Source organism: Contarinia nasturtii, unplaced genomic scaffold, assembly GCF_009176525.2.
Source record: "Contarinia nasturtii isolate CC-2019 unplaced genomic scaffold, AAFC_CNas_1.1 Cnas_scaffold_350, whole genome shotgun sequence".
Lineage (NCBI taxonomy): Eukaryota > Metazoa > Arthropoda > Insecta > Diptera > Cecidomyiidae > Contarinia > Contarinia nasturtii.
The window spans coordinates 2,725,889-2,744,103 of record NW_022197705.1 but is presented as its reverse complement, the minus strand read 5'-3'; the positions used below and the strand labels follow the sequence as shown (position 1 = coordinate 2,744,103).

At 32.1% G+C, this 18,215-nt stretch overlaps 5 protein-coding genes across 8 annotated transcripts; 4 read left to right on the top strand and 1 right to left on the bottom strand.

Moving 5' to 3' along the window:
- Positions 1-2,658: 2,658 nt before the first annotated feature.
- On the bottom strand, positions 2,659-6,839 carry LOC116338184 (rab11 family-interacting protein 2). 4 transcript variants are annotated; one of them, XM_031763288.1, is made up of 7 exons: positions 6,716-6,839; positions 6,440-6,490; positions 5,954-6,290; positions 4,950-5,094; positions 3,611-4,853; positions 3,357-3,517; positions 2,659-3,236 (listed from the first exon to the last, which is right to left on the bottom strand). In XM_031763288.1, the coding sequence occupies exons 3-7, from the start codon at positions 5,982-5,984 to the stop codon at positions 3,230-3,232; spliced, it is 1,587 nt and encodes a 528-aa protein (XP_031619148.1). In that variant the 5' UTR covers positions 5,985-6,290; positions 6,440-6,490; positions 6,716-6,839; the 3' UTR covers positions 2,659-3,229. The 4 variants fall into 4 exon arrangements, with proteins under 4 accessions (XP_031619148.1, XP_031619147.1, XP_031619149.1 ...); XM_031763287.1 differs by having other exon boundaries at positions 6,667-6,810; XM_031763289.1 differs by having other exon boundaries at positions 6,440-6,486; positions 6,667-6,810.
- Positions 6,840-7,196: 357 nt separating this feature from the next.
- Positions 7,197-8,293, top strand: LOC116338159 (non-structural maintenance of chromosomes element 3 homolog). Its single transcript, XM_031763247.1, has 4 exons — positions 7,197-7,493; positions 7,575-7,903; positions 7,967-8,039; positions 8,098-8,293. The coding sequence occupies exons 1-4, from the start codon at positions 7,299-7,301 to the stop codon at positions 8,179-8,181; spliced, it is 681 nt and encodes a 226-aa protein (XP_031619107.1). The 5' UTR covers positions 7,197-7,298; the 3' UTR covers positions 8,182-8,293.
- Positions 8,294-8,442: 149 nt separating this feature from the next.
- LOC116337934 (carboxy-terminal domain RNA polymerase II polypeptide A small phosphatase 1-like) lies at positions 8,443-9,667 on the top strand. The gene is made up of 2 exons (XM_031762908.1): positions 8,443-8,652; positions 8,716-9,667. Exons 1-2 carry the CDS (start codon positions 8,566-8,568, stop codon positions 9,460-9,462), a joined length of 834 nt encoding a protein of 277 aa, XP_031618768.1. The 5' UTR covers positions 8,443-8,565; the 3' UTR covers positions 9,463-9,667.
- Positions 9,668-9,721: 54 nt separating this feature from the next.
- Positions 9,722-11,223, top strand: LOC116337931 (crossover junction endonuclease EME1). Its single transcript, XM_031762906.1, has 5 exons — positions 9,722-9,932; positions 9,991-10,152; positions 10,222-10,553; positions 10,613-10,805; positions 10,865-11,223. The coding sequence occupies exons 1-5, from the start codon at positions 9,840-9,842 to the stop codon at positions 11,027-11,029; spliced, it is 945 nt and encodes a 314-aa protein (XP_031618766.1). The 5' UTR covers positions 9,722-9,839; the 3' UTR covers positions 11,030-11,223.
- Positions 11,224-11,484: 261 nt separating this feature from the next.
- On the top strand, positions 11,485-14,861 carry LOC116337932 (carboxy-terminal domain RNA polymerase II polypeptide A small phosphatase 1). Its single transcript, XM_031762907.1, has one exon. The coding sequence runs from the start codon at positions 13,653-13,655 to the stop codon at positions 14,565-14,567; it is 915 nt and encodes a 304-aa protein (XP_031618767.1). The 5' UTR covers positions 11,485-13,652; the 3' UTR covers positions 14,568-14,861.
- Positions 14,862-18,215: the final 3,354 nt, after the last annotated feature.

Here is an 18,215-nt window from a genome sequence, read left to right as displayed (position 1 = left end):
ATCAAGCCAAGAGCTTCTTCCGAAATTTAACACTTTTTTCTTCTTCTTTTTCGTCTCTTTGATATCGAACACATTCGTGGCATTTGCTTGTCATGCATTCTTGACATTGAAACGAACGAAATAAATCACACATGACGAATGAATAGAGAACAAAACCGAAAGTGAACATATATTTAAACTAAAAGCAACTGTGGTTTTATGATCCAGTCATAAAATCTATAGAAATCTGTTTCGATTTTCTTTTCTAAAAAAACTGCATCAAAACTGAAAATACAAATATTTTTATGTGGTCAAAAGCGGCTTACTTACGTTGATTTCTGATCTTCAGTTTTTGTTTTGTTTTTTTCACCCGTGGAGCGTAACATCGGATCGAAGATTTGGTTCGCATCGGCTGTTGTTCCAGTTTCTTTGTTTGCCTCGATGCAACGTTTTTATTGCCCAGTATTTCTTCGAAGCAACATTTTTTTGATGCAATAAATATTTTTGTTTTCCAATTTCAACTTATGCAACCATGAAGCGATAGACAGTTACCATGAAACAGAAGCAACAATTTCAGACTGTTTTGCACGCATATACATATCATCATTCCGTTCATTCTCAAACGAGAGTTTTTTTTTTGTTGGACAGAAAATTAGCTTCTTCGGTCAAGTTGTAAATCAATTGAAGATGCGAATAAATTTCGTTTGAATTTATTTTCATCGAATTTATGGTTCCAATTAAATATTCAAGAGACTTGCCAATTTAGGTTCATCACCCCGGGAACGATGAATCATCGTCCATTTGATGAAATAAAAACGTACAATTGGTTGTACGAACGAATTCAACGAAATAAAACTTTGTCAAAGCGAATCAACATCATTAAAATGTGATGTGTTCAATTCGGCAAACAGAGAAAAGGAGAGCGGAAGAGAGAGAGAGATAGAGCGAGAGTCAGCCATTGAAGTTTATTGATCTGAGTTCGATTTTATTGTTGATTTAGTAAATTAAATTGTATATACGCCATCTTTGCAAAACATGGGGGATGGAACCATAAGCAACCTCTTGCATTATTATTATACGCTTTCATATCGGATAACAATGGCAAATGCACAGAAAAAGGGAGAGAAAAAAATCCCATTTTTGTGACAGACTTTTGATGTAATCTCATCATTCCAAACAGCCGGTACGTAGTTCGTATTTATTTTTTTTTTCTCTTTTATTATCAAACGGTGCCGCAAGATACAATTTTTCCAATAAATAGATTTTTGTCTTATTCGACATATTCAGTGTCATAAAATGGCTGCTTTTGCAATGTCATGTCCTCTCTCTGGCGTGGTCTGAAGCGATAAAAAAATACAATTCTTTTTGCTCCGCTTTTCGTTTAGAAATTTTATATGTTTCATTTATTCAAGTGGTTTGTCGTGTTTCGCATTTTATTGAGATATTCTAAGTCGTGAACGCGGGCGGGAAATATAATCGCTTTTGTCTAACAGCGATAACTGTGCCAAAACATGCCGTTGATAAGCACAATATAAACTAATAACACATTTATCGAATGCACGTTCGGTATGGGCTATAAACTTTGGAAAATTTCATAGTAAATATTTGCTCATTTGATTCACTTCGTTCTTTGCTCGCCATTTTTTTCTCTCTTTCACTCGTCATCATCTTTGTGTTTATTCCGTTAGCTTTGTTTTATTGAGAGCGGATTTTCATGATAACAAAAATGATTATAGTCAAATGTGAAGATCAAACGACTCTTTCTGCAACCGCACACAAAATTACTAGGTTCCTTTTATGATCTCCACGCAGGGACTAAATTAGAAATACTTACGACACTGATACGAATGTGTTAAATGAAAAGACAACCTTTTAAAGTATATCTTCCTTTAAAAAAATGAATAAATGTAGATGAAGTTTTATTGGTAAAATGTTGAGTTATAAAAGATTACAAAATGAATTTTGATAAAAAAAAGAATAGGCAATTCTATTTTGAATCTTATTGGTGAGTTTTTTCGTGTTTTTTTTTAATAAAGCCCAAAGATACACGTCCAAATGACTTAGATTAATTGTCAATCCGTCGGACGCTTTTTTCTAAGACAGTTTTGTTAATATTTTTTTCAAAAGTTTATTTTTGATATAAATTCATTCATAAATACCCACCTTGTTCGCATTTAAAAAATGCTTCATTCATTATGCAATCTCAAGCTACAGTTCTGTGTTCATTTTAGTCGCTGGTATAACTTACCATGCATATGTCATTCCTATTACATTAATGCATCCCAGAGGGTTATAAATTTTTTTATTTGTGGACTTTTATGTTCGAATTTTCGACGTTGCATATCCCGCACATTATTATTAAGATGAAATTGACTTCATTAGAATTCGTGCATTATGAGTCTTACTCTTCACATCTTCAGAGAGTTGATAAAAATAAAAGATCCGTACGTGACATTTGTAATTTTATGTAACAAATCGCTTGAATAAAAGAAGCAATCTTTGTGGAAAATTTTCCTTTATTTCAAATTATTCTCTCATAAAATAATTTTCAAATAATTCAACAATCTATTTGAAAAAGGAATGGATGTGTTGTGTAGTAGATTACAATTTACCGCTTATTAGAATTTCTTAAAAAAATATACATACGAAGAGAGATAGAAAATAAAAATAATGATTAGATATGTTCAATATATGCTTGATTTTTTTTTTCTATCGTTAGAAAACCAGAATTCAACGCGCATATGAATTTCCATTTTGTTTAAATAAATTAGACATTATCTACAAATATAAGAATTGGACTAAAAAAAATCAGTTGCATTTTCTAATTAGTGAAGATTCGTGTAAAAATATATACTTTAGATTCCCGATTTCGGTTTTTGTTCAATATAGGTTGTTTTTGATCACACTTGATTTTGATAAGGCGATTTCATAAATAAACTGCGCGCATTCTTGGATTCAATCAATTTGTTCGAGTTTTAAAGACAAAATATTCGATTAGTAATTATTTTACATCTAGTTTGCTAATAATTTTTTTTTATAAAATAGCAAAATTCAACAATTATTTTGATTAATTTTAGTAAAAAGGCCACTCGGATAAAAACAGTGTAGGTATTTGTGTATAAAAATTAATTCGATTAATTCATGCTTTGTTGTTTATTGTTCATGTCGGCATTTTTACGTGCGAGTATGTGTAAACTTGGAACGGACAAAAGGCTCTTTATTCTATAACGTGTCCAATGATGACGACGCTTCAACCACTGTTGAATACAAAACAAAAATTAATTAATAAAAAACGAATGCTGGAAGATTTCCCGAAAATGTTGAAAAAGTTGAAAATCAATCAATTTTTACAAAAATGAAAAATGAATAAAAAATACCTTTTAACTGATGATTGCATTCGATATGGATTTTGTAAGATTTTCGGATGTGTTTCCATCACACGCAATAGCAAATTGTCTAAATAGTCTTCCATCTCTTTCATTTTGTTCTTCTGTGATTTGACTTCATTCTCCAAAGAATTTGCTAATAGAATCATTTCCTGCAAGAAAAAACGAATCACGAAATCGTATAATAAATATAAATATTTGATTTATATTTAATAAAAAAGGTTAATTTTTTTATGTCAACTTACTTCTCTCGATTTCCCTTCATATTTTTTCAACAATGCCGGCGGTACTTCAACCGTCTTATGACCGAGAATATCATTCTCATGTCCGACAATAATGCGTTCGCCAAATTGACGTTGTTGATTTGGTGTATTTTTGTTTGAATGTACTTCGTCCGAAGCATCGTTGTGTTTGTCTTTTCGGAAGTACTTTAATTTATTTGTAAAACGTTTTTCAGATTTTTCTTTCTTTTCCTTATGCGATGTATCGCGTGGCAATGTCGATGACAATTCATAGGTTTTTTGCGGTACACTATCGATAATATCATTTTGTGTAGTCTCATCAAATGGATTTGTATTGATATCGTCGTCAAATGGATTTGAATTGTTCAATGTTGATTGTTTGGTTTCGTTTTCTTCATCAAATGGATTCGATTGTTCAACTCGTTTTTGTGGTTCCCATGATCGCCTTTTAAGTGAATCGGTCATTGCATCTACATTTTTACCGTACAATTTTGTTTCCCATTCATCGACTTGGAGTGATTGTCGTTTTGCCACTTCTGGTTTTGGTGCGGTAATTCGTGGTGGTTCATCATCAACGACCATATTTACATTGGCAAATGATGATGAATACGATTGACGAGCAAGTGGCGATGGTGCTTGTGGTGTATTTTGTAATGTTTTCGACTTCAAATTTATTGAACTGGCCGAACTTTTATTCGATAAATTGTCAAAAGCAAATTCATCGTCGTCTTCACTAATCACACCCGGATCAGCATCGCCACGTGCTTGAGTACCTTCAAATCGTCTATCATCAAAACGATTACTACCGGTCATACTCAAACTAGATACACTACTTGAAATCGAATCAGTGTCTTTATCCTTCTTCTTGCTACTGATGTGCATTTTCGAACCAATCGATTTGGCGAATTTCTTTAAACTCTTTCGCTTCTCCAGCGTATTCAAACTTAATAGGCTGCCACCTAAGCCCAGCGTGGATGATTTGTTCTTCTCTTTTTTACTCAAATCGGTCAATGAACCAGCCTTAACGGTGAACGCAACACGAACCTCCAAATCTCCACGCTCTTTATCCTTTTTATCTTTGCCCGGTTTACTTTGTAATTTATACAAACGGGATCTTGGCCGTTCGTAGGCATCCATCTCATTTAGCGGAAGTGTTACTTGACCCAAGAATTCATCCATACCCAAATTGTTACGGTGCAAACATGTTAACACCAATTCAGCACGATTACCACGCTCCGGAATTGTTCTGAAAAATTATTATTACAGTTCAAACGATGTATTTTCTTTTAATGAAGTTCAATGAATATCGTAATTAATTATATTAAGAGGTAGATTTACATACAATTCACATTCTTCACGCCATTCAACATTTTGTATGGCTTTTTCTTTGATCGATGTTTGGTACTTTTCCTTTCCCAATGCAATCGTGACGAAACAGTTGTTTGTGCCATTTTTACCTTTTGTCAGCAAACCTTTTGCACTTAAAACTAAAAAAGAGAAATAAATGAGAAAACATAAAAAAATATTAAACATTTGAAATTATTTGCTACTTTTATTCAATCATTCAGATGATGTTCACTTGAAATTATCCACTGATTCAATTAAATAGTGAATTCGGTGAACTTCAGCGCACTCCAAAGTCAAACGAAAAAAAAAAAAACAGTTTCGCGTAACATTATTTGCATATTTTATTATGTACACATAGAACATGCTTGGTGTACATTTTTTTCTCTTTCTTTTCCGTCATCATTCGTTCGTCTTGTTGTGGTTAGTGTTATTGTTGTTGTTTTTCAGTTGTTTATCGCTGAATCTCAATGGAAAAAATTCTTTTTACTTTCAAAAAAAGGCCGAGTGAATACAATGAGTAATTGGTATGGACAGATCGCACGCATTGCCAATGAAATTTTGGTCACAGCCAAATTTGTAAATGTGTTTGCTTGTGTGTGTGTTTGTTTTGGGAATTGTTTTGCACATTTTTATAAAATAAAACATAAATACGAAACGTAACGGATTTTAGCAACACTTTAACGAATTTAAGTAGAACAAAAGAATACGATCATCACGAGAATGAATGGTGCTTGCTGTAGCGCATGATCTCTTTTTATAGGTACACATTAAAATGAATAGCGCGGCAAACGAATAAAAAAATAGGTCGATGAAACGCTTATTGAAATTCTCATTCTCTCTATATCTTTCTTCGTTTCTTTGTGAAATGTGACGCGATGCACACGGATTTGATCAATCTTATTTGATTCTAGTTGACACGACGACAATTCATCATACAATTCAATCACCGATTCTAATCGAAGAATTTAATGAATAAAAAAAACGTTTCTATTCTAATACCTGTAACTTGAATGTGTGTTGGACTCCACATTTTCAATAGATTCGATCAATTTGCACGTAATTCAAAACAAGCCGAGCGAGCGAAAAAAAAACAAAATCAATTATGTCCGGTTTGTATGTGTATGTTTGCGATAAGTGTTTTATTCCGTCGTTGTATTTGCGATTGATATGGACACTATTTACTAAAATGACACTTTGCAATTAGACATTTACGTCGACTGTATTTGTAAACGCAAACAAACGGACGATGATTCACATGCACGATTATTATTATTATTATCACAAAACACGTAACAAATCTACACTGATGTCGTTGCTGTGATTTGAACTCACACTCCTGCAAAAAATTAAAAAAAAAAAATGTTGAACTTGAAAATCAGTAATTGATAAAGAATGATCATGTCACATCACCGACCAAGAAATATAACATTGAAAATGCATAGGAATTTCAATAATGAAAGAAAAGAAATTAAGCAATTCACTCACTTAAAGCTCACGTACAAACGATGACACAATGAACATAACGAAACTCTCTGTCTATTCAGAAAAGAAATTTACAGACATTGAAAAAAAAGAGAAATAAATATCATTTCCAATTACACTGCATTAAAATTAGATGCAAACCGAAGAAGAAAAAATTGCAACAACACACAATAGCAAATAACTAATTAGATATTTTGCATAAAACAAGAGAAAAAAAATATAAAACATACATCGAAATAAAACGAGCAAATAAAACAAAATCCACTACTTTCGACTTACAGCCACAGCAAAACTTTGACGAATCGAATGGGAAAAGGCAAAACAATAATGAAGAATGTTTTAATTTTGGTTCAACTCATTGATGTATACGATGATCTCTTGTACAGTAATTTATTGTATTTGTTGAAGTGTGTTGTGCTATGCTTAGGTGTAGAATTTTCACTGCATCAGACATTTCATAAACATCACCTATGGCAACCTTTTTTTCGTCAGGGTTACCCATTGCTCTTTCAATGTATTTTATTTGTGATTGCTAATTTGTTCTCTTTTCAATTTAATCTAGAATATTTGAAAATTGAGATTTTTTTTTTTAAAATCATCTTTGATTCCAAATCCTACTCTCATTGATTCCTGGTTCATTTTGATTTGTCATCAATTACTATTTCAAGGTACTCGTTTTTATCTTCAAGTTCATTTGATTTGGCCAGCCCTGCACGATTCAAAACACACAGCATGATGACAGCTATGTGTGTTATTTTGTTTTGTTTTGTGCAGCAAGTCACTTTATTTCGCGCCATAGTACGGTTAATATTGCACCAAACGAATTTCCAATCGATATCGAATTAATAAAATAATCGGAAAAATGGCACCACGTGGGCAAGCCCAAACACAGCAAGGTGAGCTGAAATCGATGAAAAACTCAATGATTCGCTATATCTTGAATATGTCATCAAAGAAAACACCAATCAAGAGTGCCGACATTGTGCGAAAGTGTTTACAAGGTGAACAAAAAATGTTTGTACGGCTATTGCCCGAGGTGCAAGACATTTTAAGCGATGTAAGTCAACCAATTTCACTTAATTGATCAAACATTTACGAAAATTTCTTTTTATATTGATTATTGTCACTATTGTTTCAGGTGTATGGTTATCAATTAAATGAAATCAAAGAAAAAACCGGCAAATGCTATTTGGTTACAACGGAGCTAACAGGTCAATCAGCAGCCAATCTTACGGTAAACCAACGTGAAGAGTTGCGTTTATTGTTCATCGTATTGTCGTACATTTTTATGAAAGGCGGTAAAGTCATGGAAGCGGTTTTATTTGGTTTTTTAAAAAAGCTAGACATTGAAGAAGAACCACACGAATATTTTGGCAACTTCAGAACGCTCATCACCGAACCATTTGTCAAGCAAATGTACTTAAAAAAGGAAAAGATTGAAATGGAAAATACCAACATGGATGATAAGTTAGTTTTGATTCAATTCTTTTTGTTGAACTTATTTCAAAAATTATGAATTTTTCTTTGAAGATTCGAGTACAGCTGGGGTCCTCGTGCCGATTTAGAATTCAATAAGAAGGATTGCTTGGAATGGGTGGCAAAGGTAAATAAATTCAATCGCTGCTATGTAGAAAGATGTAAAATAATTTTGATTTTTATAGATTATGAAAAAGCCAGCATCGTCATTTGTTAAGCAATGGAATGAATGTCAGAGCGAAGATGAAGATGTCGAAATGGAGGAATAGAAATTGATGTCCATTCGATGAAATTTTTTAAAAATATATATTTATACTGATCTGTTATACCTCCATAAAATGTTATTGAAATAATTTAAATAATAAAATTAATTTAATCGTTTTTCTATTTTTGCTACTTTAAATTGTACGTCTCTTTTATTTCACTGAATACAAAGTAAAGTTTTAATTTAATGCACACAGATGGTGCTATGAACGCCCCTCCAAACATTCAATTTGAACAAATCGCAAGCTGTCAAAATATTTGAATCAAAACAAGTTGTACACTTCGATCTACGGTAAAAAAAGAAGCATTCCGCCGCGTCCCCGAAAAAAGCATTTTTATTCAGCAAAACATTGTTTCTCCCACAAGAATTGTTTGAACTGACACCTCAAATGGACAAAAAATCCAATAAGCATTGGTATCGTTTAAAGAAAAAAATAAAACTTGGTGCGAGAAAACGAAATAAAACCAGCAAAACGGTAAAAACTTAAGGTAAAACAATATACTTGATGGTAAAATGTGAATATTGTTGCTTATTTTAGGCCAGTGAATCAATACAAACGAATGAGCCATTGCATTTCATATTGAATCAACCATCAAACCGTCATAGTCGTCCATCGTTTTTCAGTTGTTTGAGCCAAAATGCACCAAAGTCAGGCCACAAAGAGTCGCCAATCTATTGCGCAACCAAACAATCACAACTGAAACGGCGACAAAAGCATTTATTGTCGCAAGTACAACATTCAGACTCGAATAAGAAGTGCATGGTCATTGATTTAGATGAAACATTAATACATAGCAGTTTCCAACCAATTTCGAATCCTGATTTTGTTGTACCGGTTCCAATCGATGGCATGGTTCACTTGGTGTACGTACTAAAACGACCCCATGTTGATACATTTCTTCAGAAAATGGGTGAACTGTATGAATGTGTACTATTCACCGCATCATTGGCCATGTATGCCGATCCAATAATCGATTTAATTGACAAATGTGGAGTATTTCGAGAGCGTTTGTTTCGTGAATCGTGCGATTATCATCGTGGAAATTATGTTAAAGACTTGGATAAATTGGGACGTGATTTACAAAAGGTTATCATCGCTGATAATTCACCGGCCAGCTATACGTTTCATCCATACAACGCCGTTCCGATTACATCATGGTTTGACGATGACACCGATTCGGAGCTACTCGATTTGATACCATTGTTTGAAGAACTTAGCAAAGTCGATTCGGTGTACAGCATTTTAGGTAATACCAACAAAATGTTGATGACACCCCTACAATAATAGAAGCAATGGAACTGTTGATATCCAAACATACATTTCATTTCATACACTGACCTGTGATTGTCAAAACTTAAAATTGTTAACTAAATATGCAAAGAAAAAAATATTTTTTATGGAGCTGTGAAAAATAGCCTTAATTACCTGTTGTTGAAATAATTCTAAGAATAAAATTGATTTAAACGTTTTGTTTTTTGTACTTTGAAAATATTTCTTTTATTTGACTGAATTCCAGTAATGGTTATTGTTCATTGCACACAGATTGAGTTAGGATCGCACATTCAAACCATTATGTAGCTGTCAAACATTGTAATCAAAACATATAAACAAATCGCACATTTGTTTCCCTATTCTTTTCTTGTGCTGGAACATCGCAAGCAATGGATAAAAAAATCGACAAAAATTTACATCGTTTAGAAAAAAAAGCCATACTTGAGGCGGAAAAACGAAATAAGCCGGGCGAATGTTTGAAGGTAAATAGAAATATTAACAATTGTCTGACTTAATAGTATGGTTTAAATTGTCTTGCAGTACGTTCAAGCGATCATCGATGAAGATCTAACGAATGAGATGATTGGATCAAAAATTCTGGCCTCAGCAAATATAGGTTATAAACTGGTTAATGCTCCCATTCCCAGAACAATTTTTTGGCAACGTTCTGTTCAGCAAACATTGAAGGGGACAAACAATGAGGTAATTTTATTTTTTCTGTGACCAAACCTATTTACTAATTTTATGACGAAAAAAACCTGTTGAACCCAGATGTGCTTGGACGAGAAATACCAAGATGAAGATATTTTGTTACACATAATGACAGCTTCTGAGCTCAATTCATACAGCATCAGTCATAATCTGGTCGATCATATCAAAACAATTGCTGATATTTATCCGGGAAAAAAATTGTCGTTAATGATATTCGGTCTGAAGGAGTATTGTCGTAATAATCGTGCAAATATTGGTCGAACCGCTTTTGAAACAGCGCTGACTGAACTACAATTACTACATAACATCAGCCATCGACTGTTGGATACTGCTGAAGATGTTGCCCAAGTATTCTTACAGTTTAGCAAAAGCATCGCCGAAAAACCATACAAGTAACTATAATGTCACGATTAATCAGAGGTTTTGTTAAATTTGTTGTTTCTAATTGTAGAAAAGAGCGCGAAGAGAAAATGTCGGGACAAAATTTTTATTTGGCAAATGACAACAAAGACTGTGTACGAGTTAAGGATAATATCGGCTTGACGAATTTGTGGAAAAATCATTTGTGTAAATTTCCAACGGTCACACTGGATACGGCTGAAGCAATAATTCAAAAATATCCAACTGCTTCCAAATTGATTGAGGTAAAACAAGTGTCTAAGAGAATGTCAACATGTTTTTAAGAGAAAAAATATCGTTGCAGGCCTATGAATCCAATAATGCAAATGGCCCATTGCTTTTGGCCGATATACCAATTCGCAGATCAGCAATCGGACCAATAAGCTCATCCCGGAAAATTGGCGCTGAGCTCAGTCGAAAAATACATTCATTTTACACACAATCGATTGCGGATTTTGTACTTCAATAATAATTGTGCATGCAACGAAAGAAAAAAAATGCTTGTTGACAATTCAAAATGTTCCAATTGCATGTCGCAACGCCATCACTCGTCATAACATTGAACTTTTACCCTATTGAGTATTTTGTTATATTCCGTATAAGAGTGTAGCGTGATATGCACATTCTCTTATAATGGAATAAATCACGTAGAATTATATTTCCAAGAAATTTTAAACAATAAACATTTAAAAATAATTCGACTTAATTTCATTTTTTCAACGATATTGTTGCCCATGAAATGGAAAAATAAAATGCGAAAAAGTCTTAAATAACTGAACAAAGAATGTCGAGCGCCAAAGTATCAGCGCCGCGCCCAGATTATTCATCGTATTTATTGTACAATTTTTTACCAATAGGGTACAAACTACGCAAGTTGACAGCAACAACGAACATATATTTATTGGCAAGTTGACAGCACAGTCGAATATATAACAAAAATATTTTATAAGCCATTTTTTTCATTTGCTTTTTATTTTTCGTCGCTCGTCTCTCGTTCATTTTTGAGTTCAAATGTTGAGAAGCCACTTGAAAGCCAAAATAGTATCGTTGAAAGTGAAAATTCGGTACACAATATAAGTTTTATATACATGTTCATATCAAAAAGACGAAATGTGTCGAAACAGTCTGTGAGAGAAAGAGAGTGAGAGAGAGAAAGAAAGAAGAGAAGGAACAAAAATTCAATTCTTTCTTTTTTTTTATTGTGAAATATATATTTTTTGACAAAGTCGTTTTTTATTCGGTCTGGTGTCTGTACAAGTCGTCAATAAAATGCAATAAAATAGTAAATACTGGCTGATGGCTGCATGAAATAAGACAAATCAACCGAACTAAAAAGTTGTTGTTCCCGAAAACTATATACATATATTACTACGGTGCAGATTTTAAATTAGATACACGATTTTAACTCAATCATAAAATTAGCCACACAGTCAACGTGTGGTTGTGTATGCATATAAATAGCCATTTCACGTGTATAGATGTATGCAAACGTGTGTGTGTCAACAGACGAACGTACGGAAAGAAAAATAAAAAACAAAATATATTGAAAGCAACAAGAAAAAAATCAAATTGAAAGAAGCGAAAAAAAAAAGTTTATAAAATTTATACAGCATTTCAAACATACATTTGGACATAAGACAACGAGAGAAGAGGAAAAAAATATGCGAGTTAATAAATGTGAATGGGTTGATTTTGGCGAAGCAAGCACTGGAATTAGAACAAATCATACAGCATTAAACATACAGAAACAATTGATTGAATGAGCTCAGTGAAGTGAGAAACAAAGATAGAGAGAGACAGAGAAAAAAAAACTAAATAAGAAACAATAATACGCGCGCCTATATGCTCCTACTTAACAACACAACACTGCTCGTTCGTATAAAGTAAAGTGAAATTATTACTGAGCGTTGTGTGTACGAATTGGAATTCATTATCGAAAATGGTTTATGTCATCATCTGATTGTTTTTCATTGAATGTTTCATGGAAAAGTCAAGATAAAATAAAGAAAACAGTAAACGATAGCAACAACGATAAAGAAAAAAGCAAAGAGACAAGTTTATTATTTATTTTTTTCTCGGTTTAATGTGAAACTTTAAAGTGAGAGAGACTTGAAACGAAATCAAATAATGAAGCAAAAACGTTTGGACAATTTGCAGTCCGCTGATTATTAATGTGAAACTACTCAAAAGCCATACACACATTTCTATTACGATAAAATACATACAAAATTGGCAACATACGATCATAACACAGTCCAAAGGAAACACATATTTTCAATTGAATACGCTCAGTTGAAGAGAAAAAAAAAAAAAACGAAAAAAGTGAAGCATTGAGAACGACATAAAGAACCGAACGCCAATAAGAGACGTACAATGTGAATGGTCGAGTTTCGGTAGTGTTAAAGGTCATTTTCAATATCATAAATTCTAATTATTTTTGTGCATTTCGTTTGTGTCTTTAATTTTATTTCGTTTCGTTACAATTGCTATTCAATTAAATCGCACACACGCGAACACACATATAAAAACAACAACAACAACAACTAAAACCAAAAGTCATAATTTTTCGTTTCGTGACCACCATTCGTAAGCGGAATTCAAGTAATATTCTAAAGTGTTTGCATCGACAAGGAAGAAAAAATAAACAAAAAGTACACGATATATCGATGTAGAGTAAACAAACATACAGTTAAAATACACACAGAGAAGTAAAAGCATCAGGTGCTCAAGATTCCACTGGCGAAAAAAAGACGACGAATATTGCACACGCAAACGAATAAACAGAGAGAGAGATTTTATTTTATTTCGAACGAAATAGTGTTAAAATAAAAAACGCGACTACGACATATACGCAGACAAATACGTATTTAATCTAATACTGAATAGAAATCAGTAAAGCGACGAAGTCGACAATAAAAAATCAAAACAAAGCCCAATTTACAAGGTTCCATCATCATCATCAGTTGTGAATAAGGAAAACGAACAACAGCTACGATTAATAACTACAATAATTTTTTTTAAAAAAGCAAACAACAACAAAATCACCAAATCTCATCCACAGTTGCCGCAAAATAAACACTGAGCTTATTTCAATGGACGCAACGTCTATCATAACGCAGGTATCCCGTGAAGATGAGCAATTGAATGCAAATTCAACTGACAAAGAGGATTTCATCGAAATAGATATATTGAAACGGCCGGATCGTGGTATTCTCCGATCGATATTCTGTTGTTGGCGCCGAAATGTATCAAAGTCAAGCCAAAGTGGAACGCCAATCGATGGCACAACAACACCGCCACCACTACAGCGACCACAGAAACATTTACTGCCCCAAGTACGACATTCAGACACAAATAAGAAGTGCATGGTCATTGATTTAGATGAAACATTAGTACATAGTAGCTTCAAACCAATTGCAAATGCCGATTTTATTGTGCCTGTTGAAATCGATGGCACCGTTCATCAGGTGTATGTACTAAAACGGCCCCATGTCGATACGTTTCTTCAGAAAATGGGCGAACTGTATGAATGTGTATTATTCACCGCATCATTGGCAACGTATGCCGATCCTGTAGCCGATTTACTTGATAAATCTGGTGTATTTCGAGCGCGTTTATTTCGTGAATCGTGCGTTTATCATCGTGGCAATTATGTTAAAGATTTAAATAAATTGGGACGTGATTTACAGAAAATTGTTATCGTCGATAATTCACCGGCCAGTTATATATTTCATCCAGACAATGCCGTTCCAGTGAAATCATGGTTTGACGATGTCACCGATTCCGAGCTACTCGATTTGATACCATTGTTTGAAAAACTTAGCAAAGTCGATTCGGTGTACAGCGTTTTATGTAATTCCAACAATCACTTGAAGCCTGCCACACAACAACAGCAACTGCCACAATCGCCGCAACAGCATCAGCAGCAACAGCAACAACAATCGAATCAACAACAAAAACAACACGAAAATTCACGGAATTCAACGACAGATGAAGAACATTCGTAGCGATTGGAATATCATTTCATCAAAAATTTTTAAATGTCTGTAAATAAATGTCTAATTTGATAGCAATTACGATTTTTACATTGATGTCGGAACACATTTTATTAACTGATTATAACAAATCGTGCGTTTAGTTATTTTTGTTTTTGTTTTGTAGGGTTTTTTATCTGTTTTGGTTAGTTTATTTTTGAATCAAGTAAAATTGAACCAAACCCAGGAAACTTAATATTCACACGTAACATTGACACATATTAAAACAAGCATGAATGTCAAATAAAAACATTGATCAAATTTCAATTCAATATTAACGGATTCATTTACGACCATTTTTTTCATTTCGGACACATTCACATAAAAGCATTACAATTAATCAATTTGTATTAAAGTTCGTATATACATATATAAAAAACGTATATTTAAAAAAAACGTCACATTTCAATCGCAAACCGACTCTAAATCCGTTTTCATTTTTTTCCGCCGAATAATATACACACACACACACACACACAAAATATGACACACGAGAAAAATAACATCCAATTAAGAAAATAAAAGTATATTTAATACAAAGATACGACTAACAATTTCACACAAAATTTTCAAATGTCACACTTGCCGCAACGCTGTCTTGCTGCAATGCTGATGTATTTATATACCGTCATTGGTGTACGCGAGCACAGGCATTGCAGTTGCATTAGTCGTAATTTGTAAGAGTCCATAAAAGACCGTGTTATTTATCAAATTCAAATAAAAATATCAAAATGGGAATCGATACAATTCTTCTCACGAAATATTTTCGATAAGCTTGAAGACAGTTCATTTGACACAATCACACGACTGATTTTGAAAAAATTGTGCCGATTTCTATCATGATTGATGACTTTTATTAGCTACCACTCGAACAAATTTTATTATTAAATTGCGATCCAACACAAAACAAAGAAGAAGAAAAAATGAATGATGAAAATGGTAATAGAGTGACCTCACGAAATCACTCTTACATACACATAAAAACTAGCATTGCGAATGCTTGTCTCAACTCCAAATTTAAACAGACAAAAATAATTTAATTAAAAAAAATTAACGTTCAGTTCGAATGTATTACTTGAAAGGCTAATATATATCTTTGATATCCATATACATGTTAATATTATTTAAAAAAAAATTAAAACAAAAAAAAAATACAATGTAATGTAATTGTCTTCAAAATCTTAATAATTATATATGTTTAACGAACGAACGACAAAAAAAAATGTTTCAAAGTGTTTGTTTTCTCATTCAAAATCTGTCTAAAATATCATATACACACCAAAACGTCAACACCAACCATTCGACGAATTTCCGACAAAATGTATCATATGTTCCACCCCAAAACAACGGGTTTTTTATCAAATGCTCCGATAATCATAATAAAAACGAAAAATAATAATTATTTTTCACTTTGGACTATAATGCAGACTTATAAAAAACTAAAACCAAATGACATAAAGAATAAAATCACTCATTTCCAAATCTTATCGATGTGCAACAGACATTTTTCACATTTTGTTAATCTTTTGCAAATTTGAAACGAAGGTCTTGTGTCTTTTCAATAATAAAATAAACATGCAAAAGACTTGAAGCAATGATAAAATTACATTTGGATGAATATGTTTTTTGTAGAAATCACTGTGTCAATCAAAAAATTGAAATTCGGTACAACTGTATTTTAGTTGTTGGCCAAAAAAAAAAAAGAAAGAAAAAAACCCAGCAAATGATTTGATTTGCGTATTTGCGACAAATGTTTTTTTTTTTCTAAATGTTGATGAGAGAGATGATAAAAAGTGCAAGACATACAAAAAAAAAAAGAAATCGTTTTATTGATTTTCGCCGTGATTTTACTCCACATTGATTTTATTATATATGAAATTTGACGAATTTCGAAGCAATTTTTATATACAAACGTAGTAATGGAAAATTATACATATTTTTACTGTAATTCAAAAATGATAAAAAATATTTAAAACATAAAAAATCTTGGATGAAAGAGAATTCATTAAAATGAGAATGAAAAATGATTTTGAGTAAAAATTTAATGGCAAAGAAGAAAAAATCTAAGAAATTAAATTAGAAAAAAAAAACACAAGAAAATAAATACATATGTATCGAGCCAAAACTATTTGCACTATAACTGCATCCTATTAATTTAAAAAAAAATCAATTCAATTTCAATTTCTAATTCGTTTATGTTTTTTCTGTCTTCTTAATTCGATAAGTCTATTCAAATGGAAATGAAACCGATCAATAAGATCAAAAGATATTCTTTAATTTAAACAAATAAAATGAAAATATAATCAAATTGTTTTGTTCATAAAATATAATGGATAAATACACTTTTAACTATTCTAATTTAATTTAAACAAAAATTATCGTAAACAAAATAATAATTCGATCGACAAAACGATAGAAGAAAAAAAAAATTATGCAATCTGAGCTTTATAATTTTATTGCGACAATTATTCTATTATATCCGCAATAAATGCAATAAGAAAAAAAATGCACACACACACATGATTCGTGTAAATGAATTAAATGTCGTAAAGATGCCATCACATTTCAAGCGGGAACTCTCTCAATTGAAAGAACGGAAAGTGTGGTTTTCAACATCAGTAACATCAACAATGATTAATTAAATAAATAAAAAAAATAGAAATAGAGATAGAAAGAAAATCAGTAGCGAGCAAAGGATGTAAAATGGCAAAGAACGAATTATTTTTGTGAGAGAAAGTAAAAGAGATAAACAGAAATAATGAAAAACAAATCGGAATTTACTTTTTTACATAAAATACAATACCTGAAGTGCTCAGCCAACAACAAAAATTTCTACATTAAAACAAATTAATACATTTATAAAGATTGACAGAGACATCAATTGCACCAATAGCAAAGAGAAAGATATAAAAATGAAAAATACAGAAATAGATTTTAGGTGCCAGTTTTACTTCTCTTTGCCGCATCACGAACATACACTGGAGAGTGTCTGTTATCATTTTTATTCTTCGCTTTTGGGGAAGAACTAAAAATTAAAACAAATTGAAATAGTTGCGATTAAAAGAAATGAAAACCAATAAACGAAATTATTTTCTACCTTAATTCTCAATTTTAATTTATGTAATTTTGTTTTCTTCGAAATTCCCTTGGAATAAAACTCAACGCAATCCATTGCCCACACATGCATATATTGCTCTTAGCAAATTAATTATTTTTTATGATTATTACTATTATTATTTTTCGATTTGCACTTAATAAACTCCTCGTACTATGAATAAAATTAAGAATTATTTTTTTTTATTATTATTCTATTGCATACACATCTAGAATAGACATCAACAGAAATGAAGAATTAATAAAACGCAAATTATATATTATTATAAATAAAGATCGCAAAGGACATTCAATACAAAAAATCAACTATGCCCACACACTCACTTACATTACAACCACAACCACAACCACAACCAAACACACACAAACTCAATCGCAATCTAACCAATTGAAAAAATGGGATTAAAAAAAAATAAATCGAAAGTACGTGTAAACACATTTATTTTTTTAAACCGAATCTTTATACACATACTGAATGAACAAAAAAATGGAGAAAAACCAAATTTT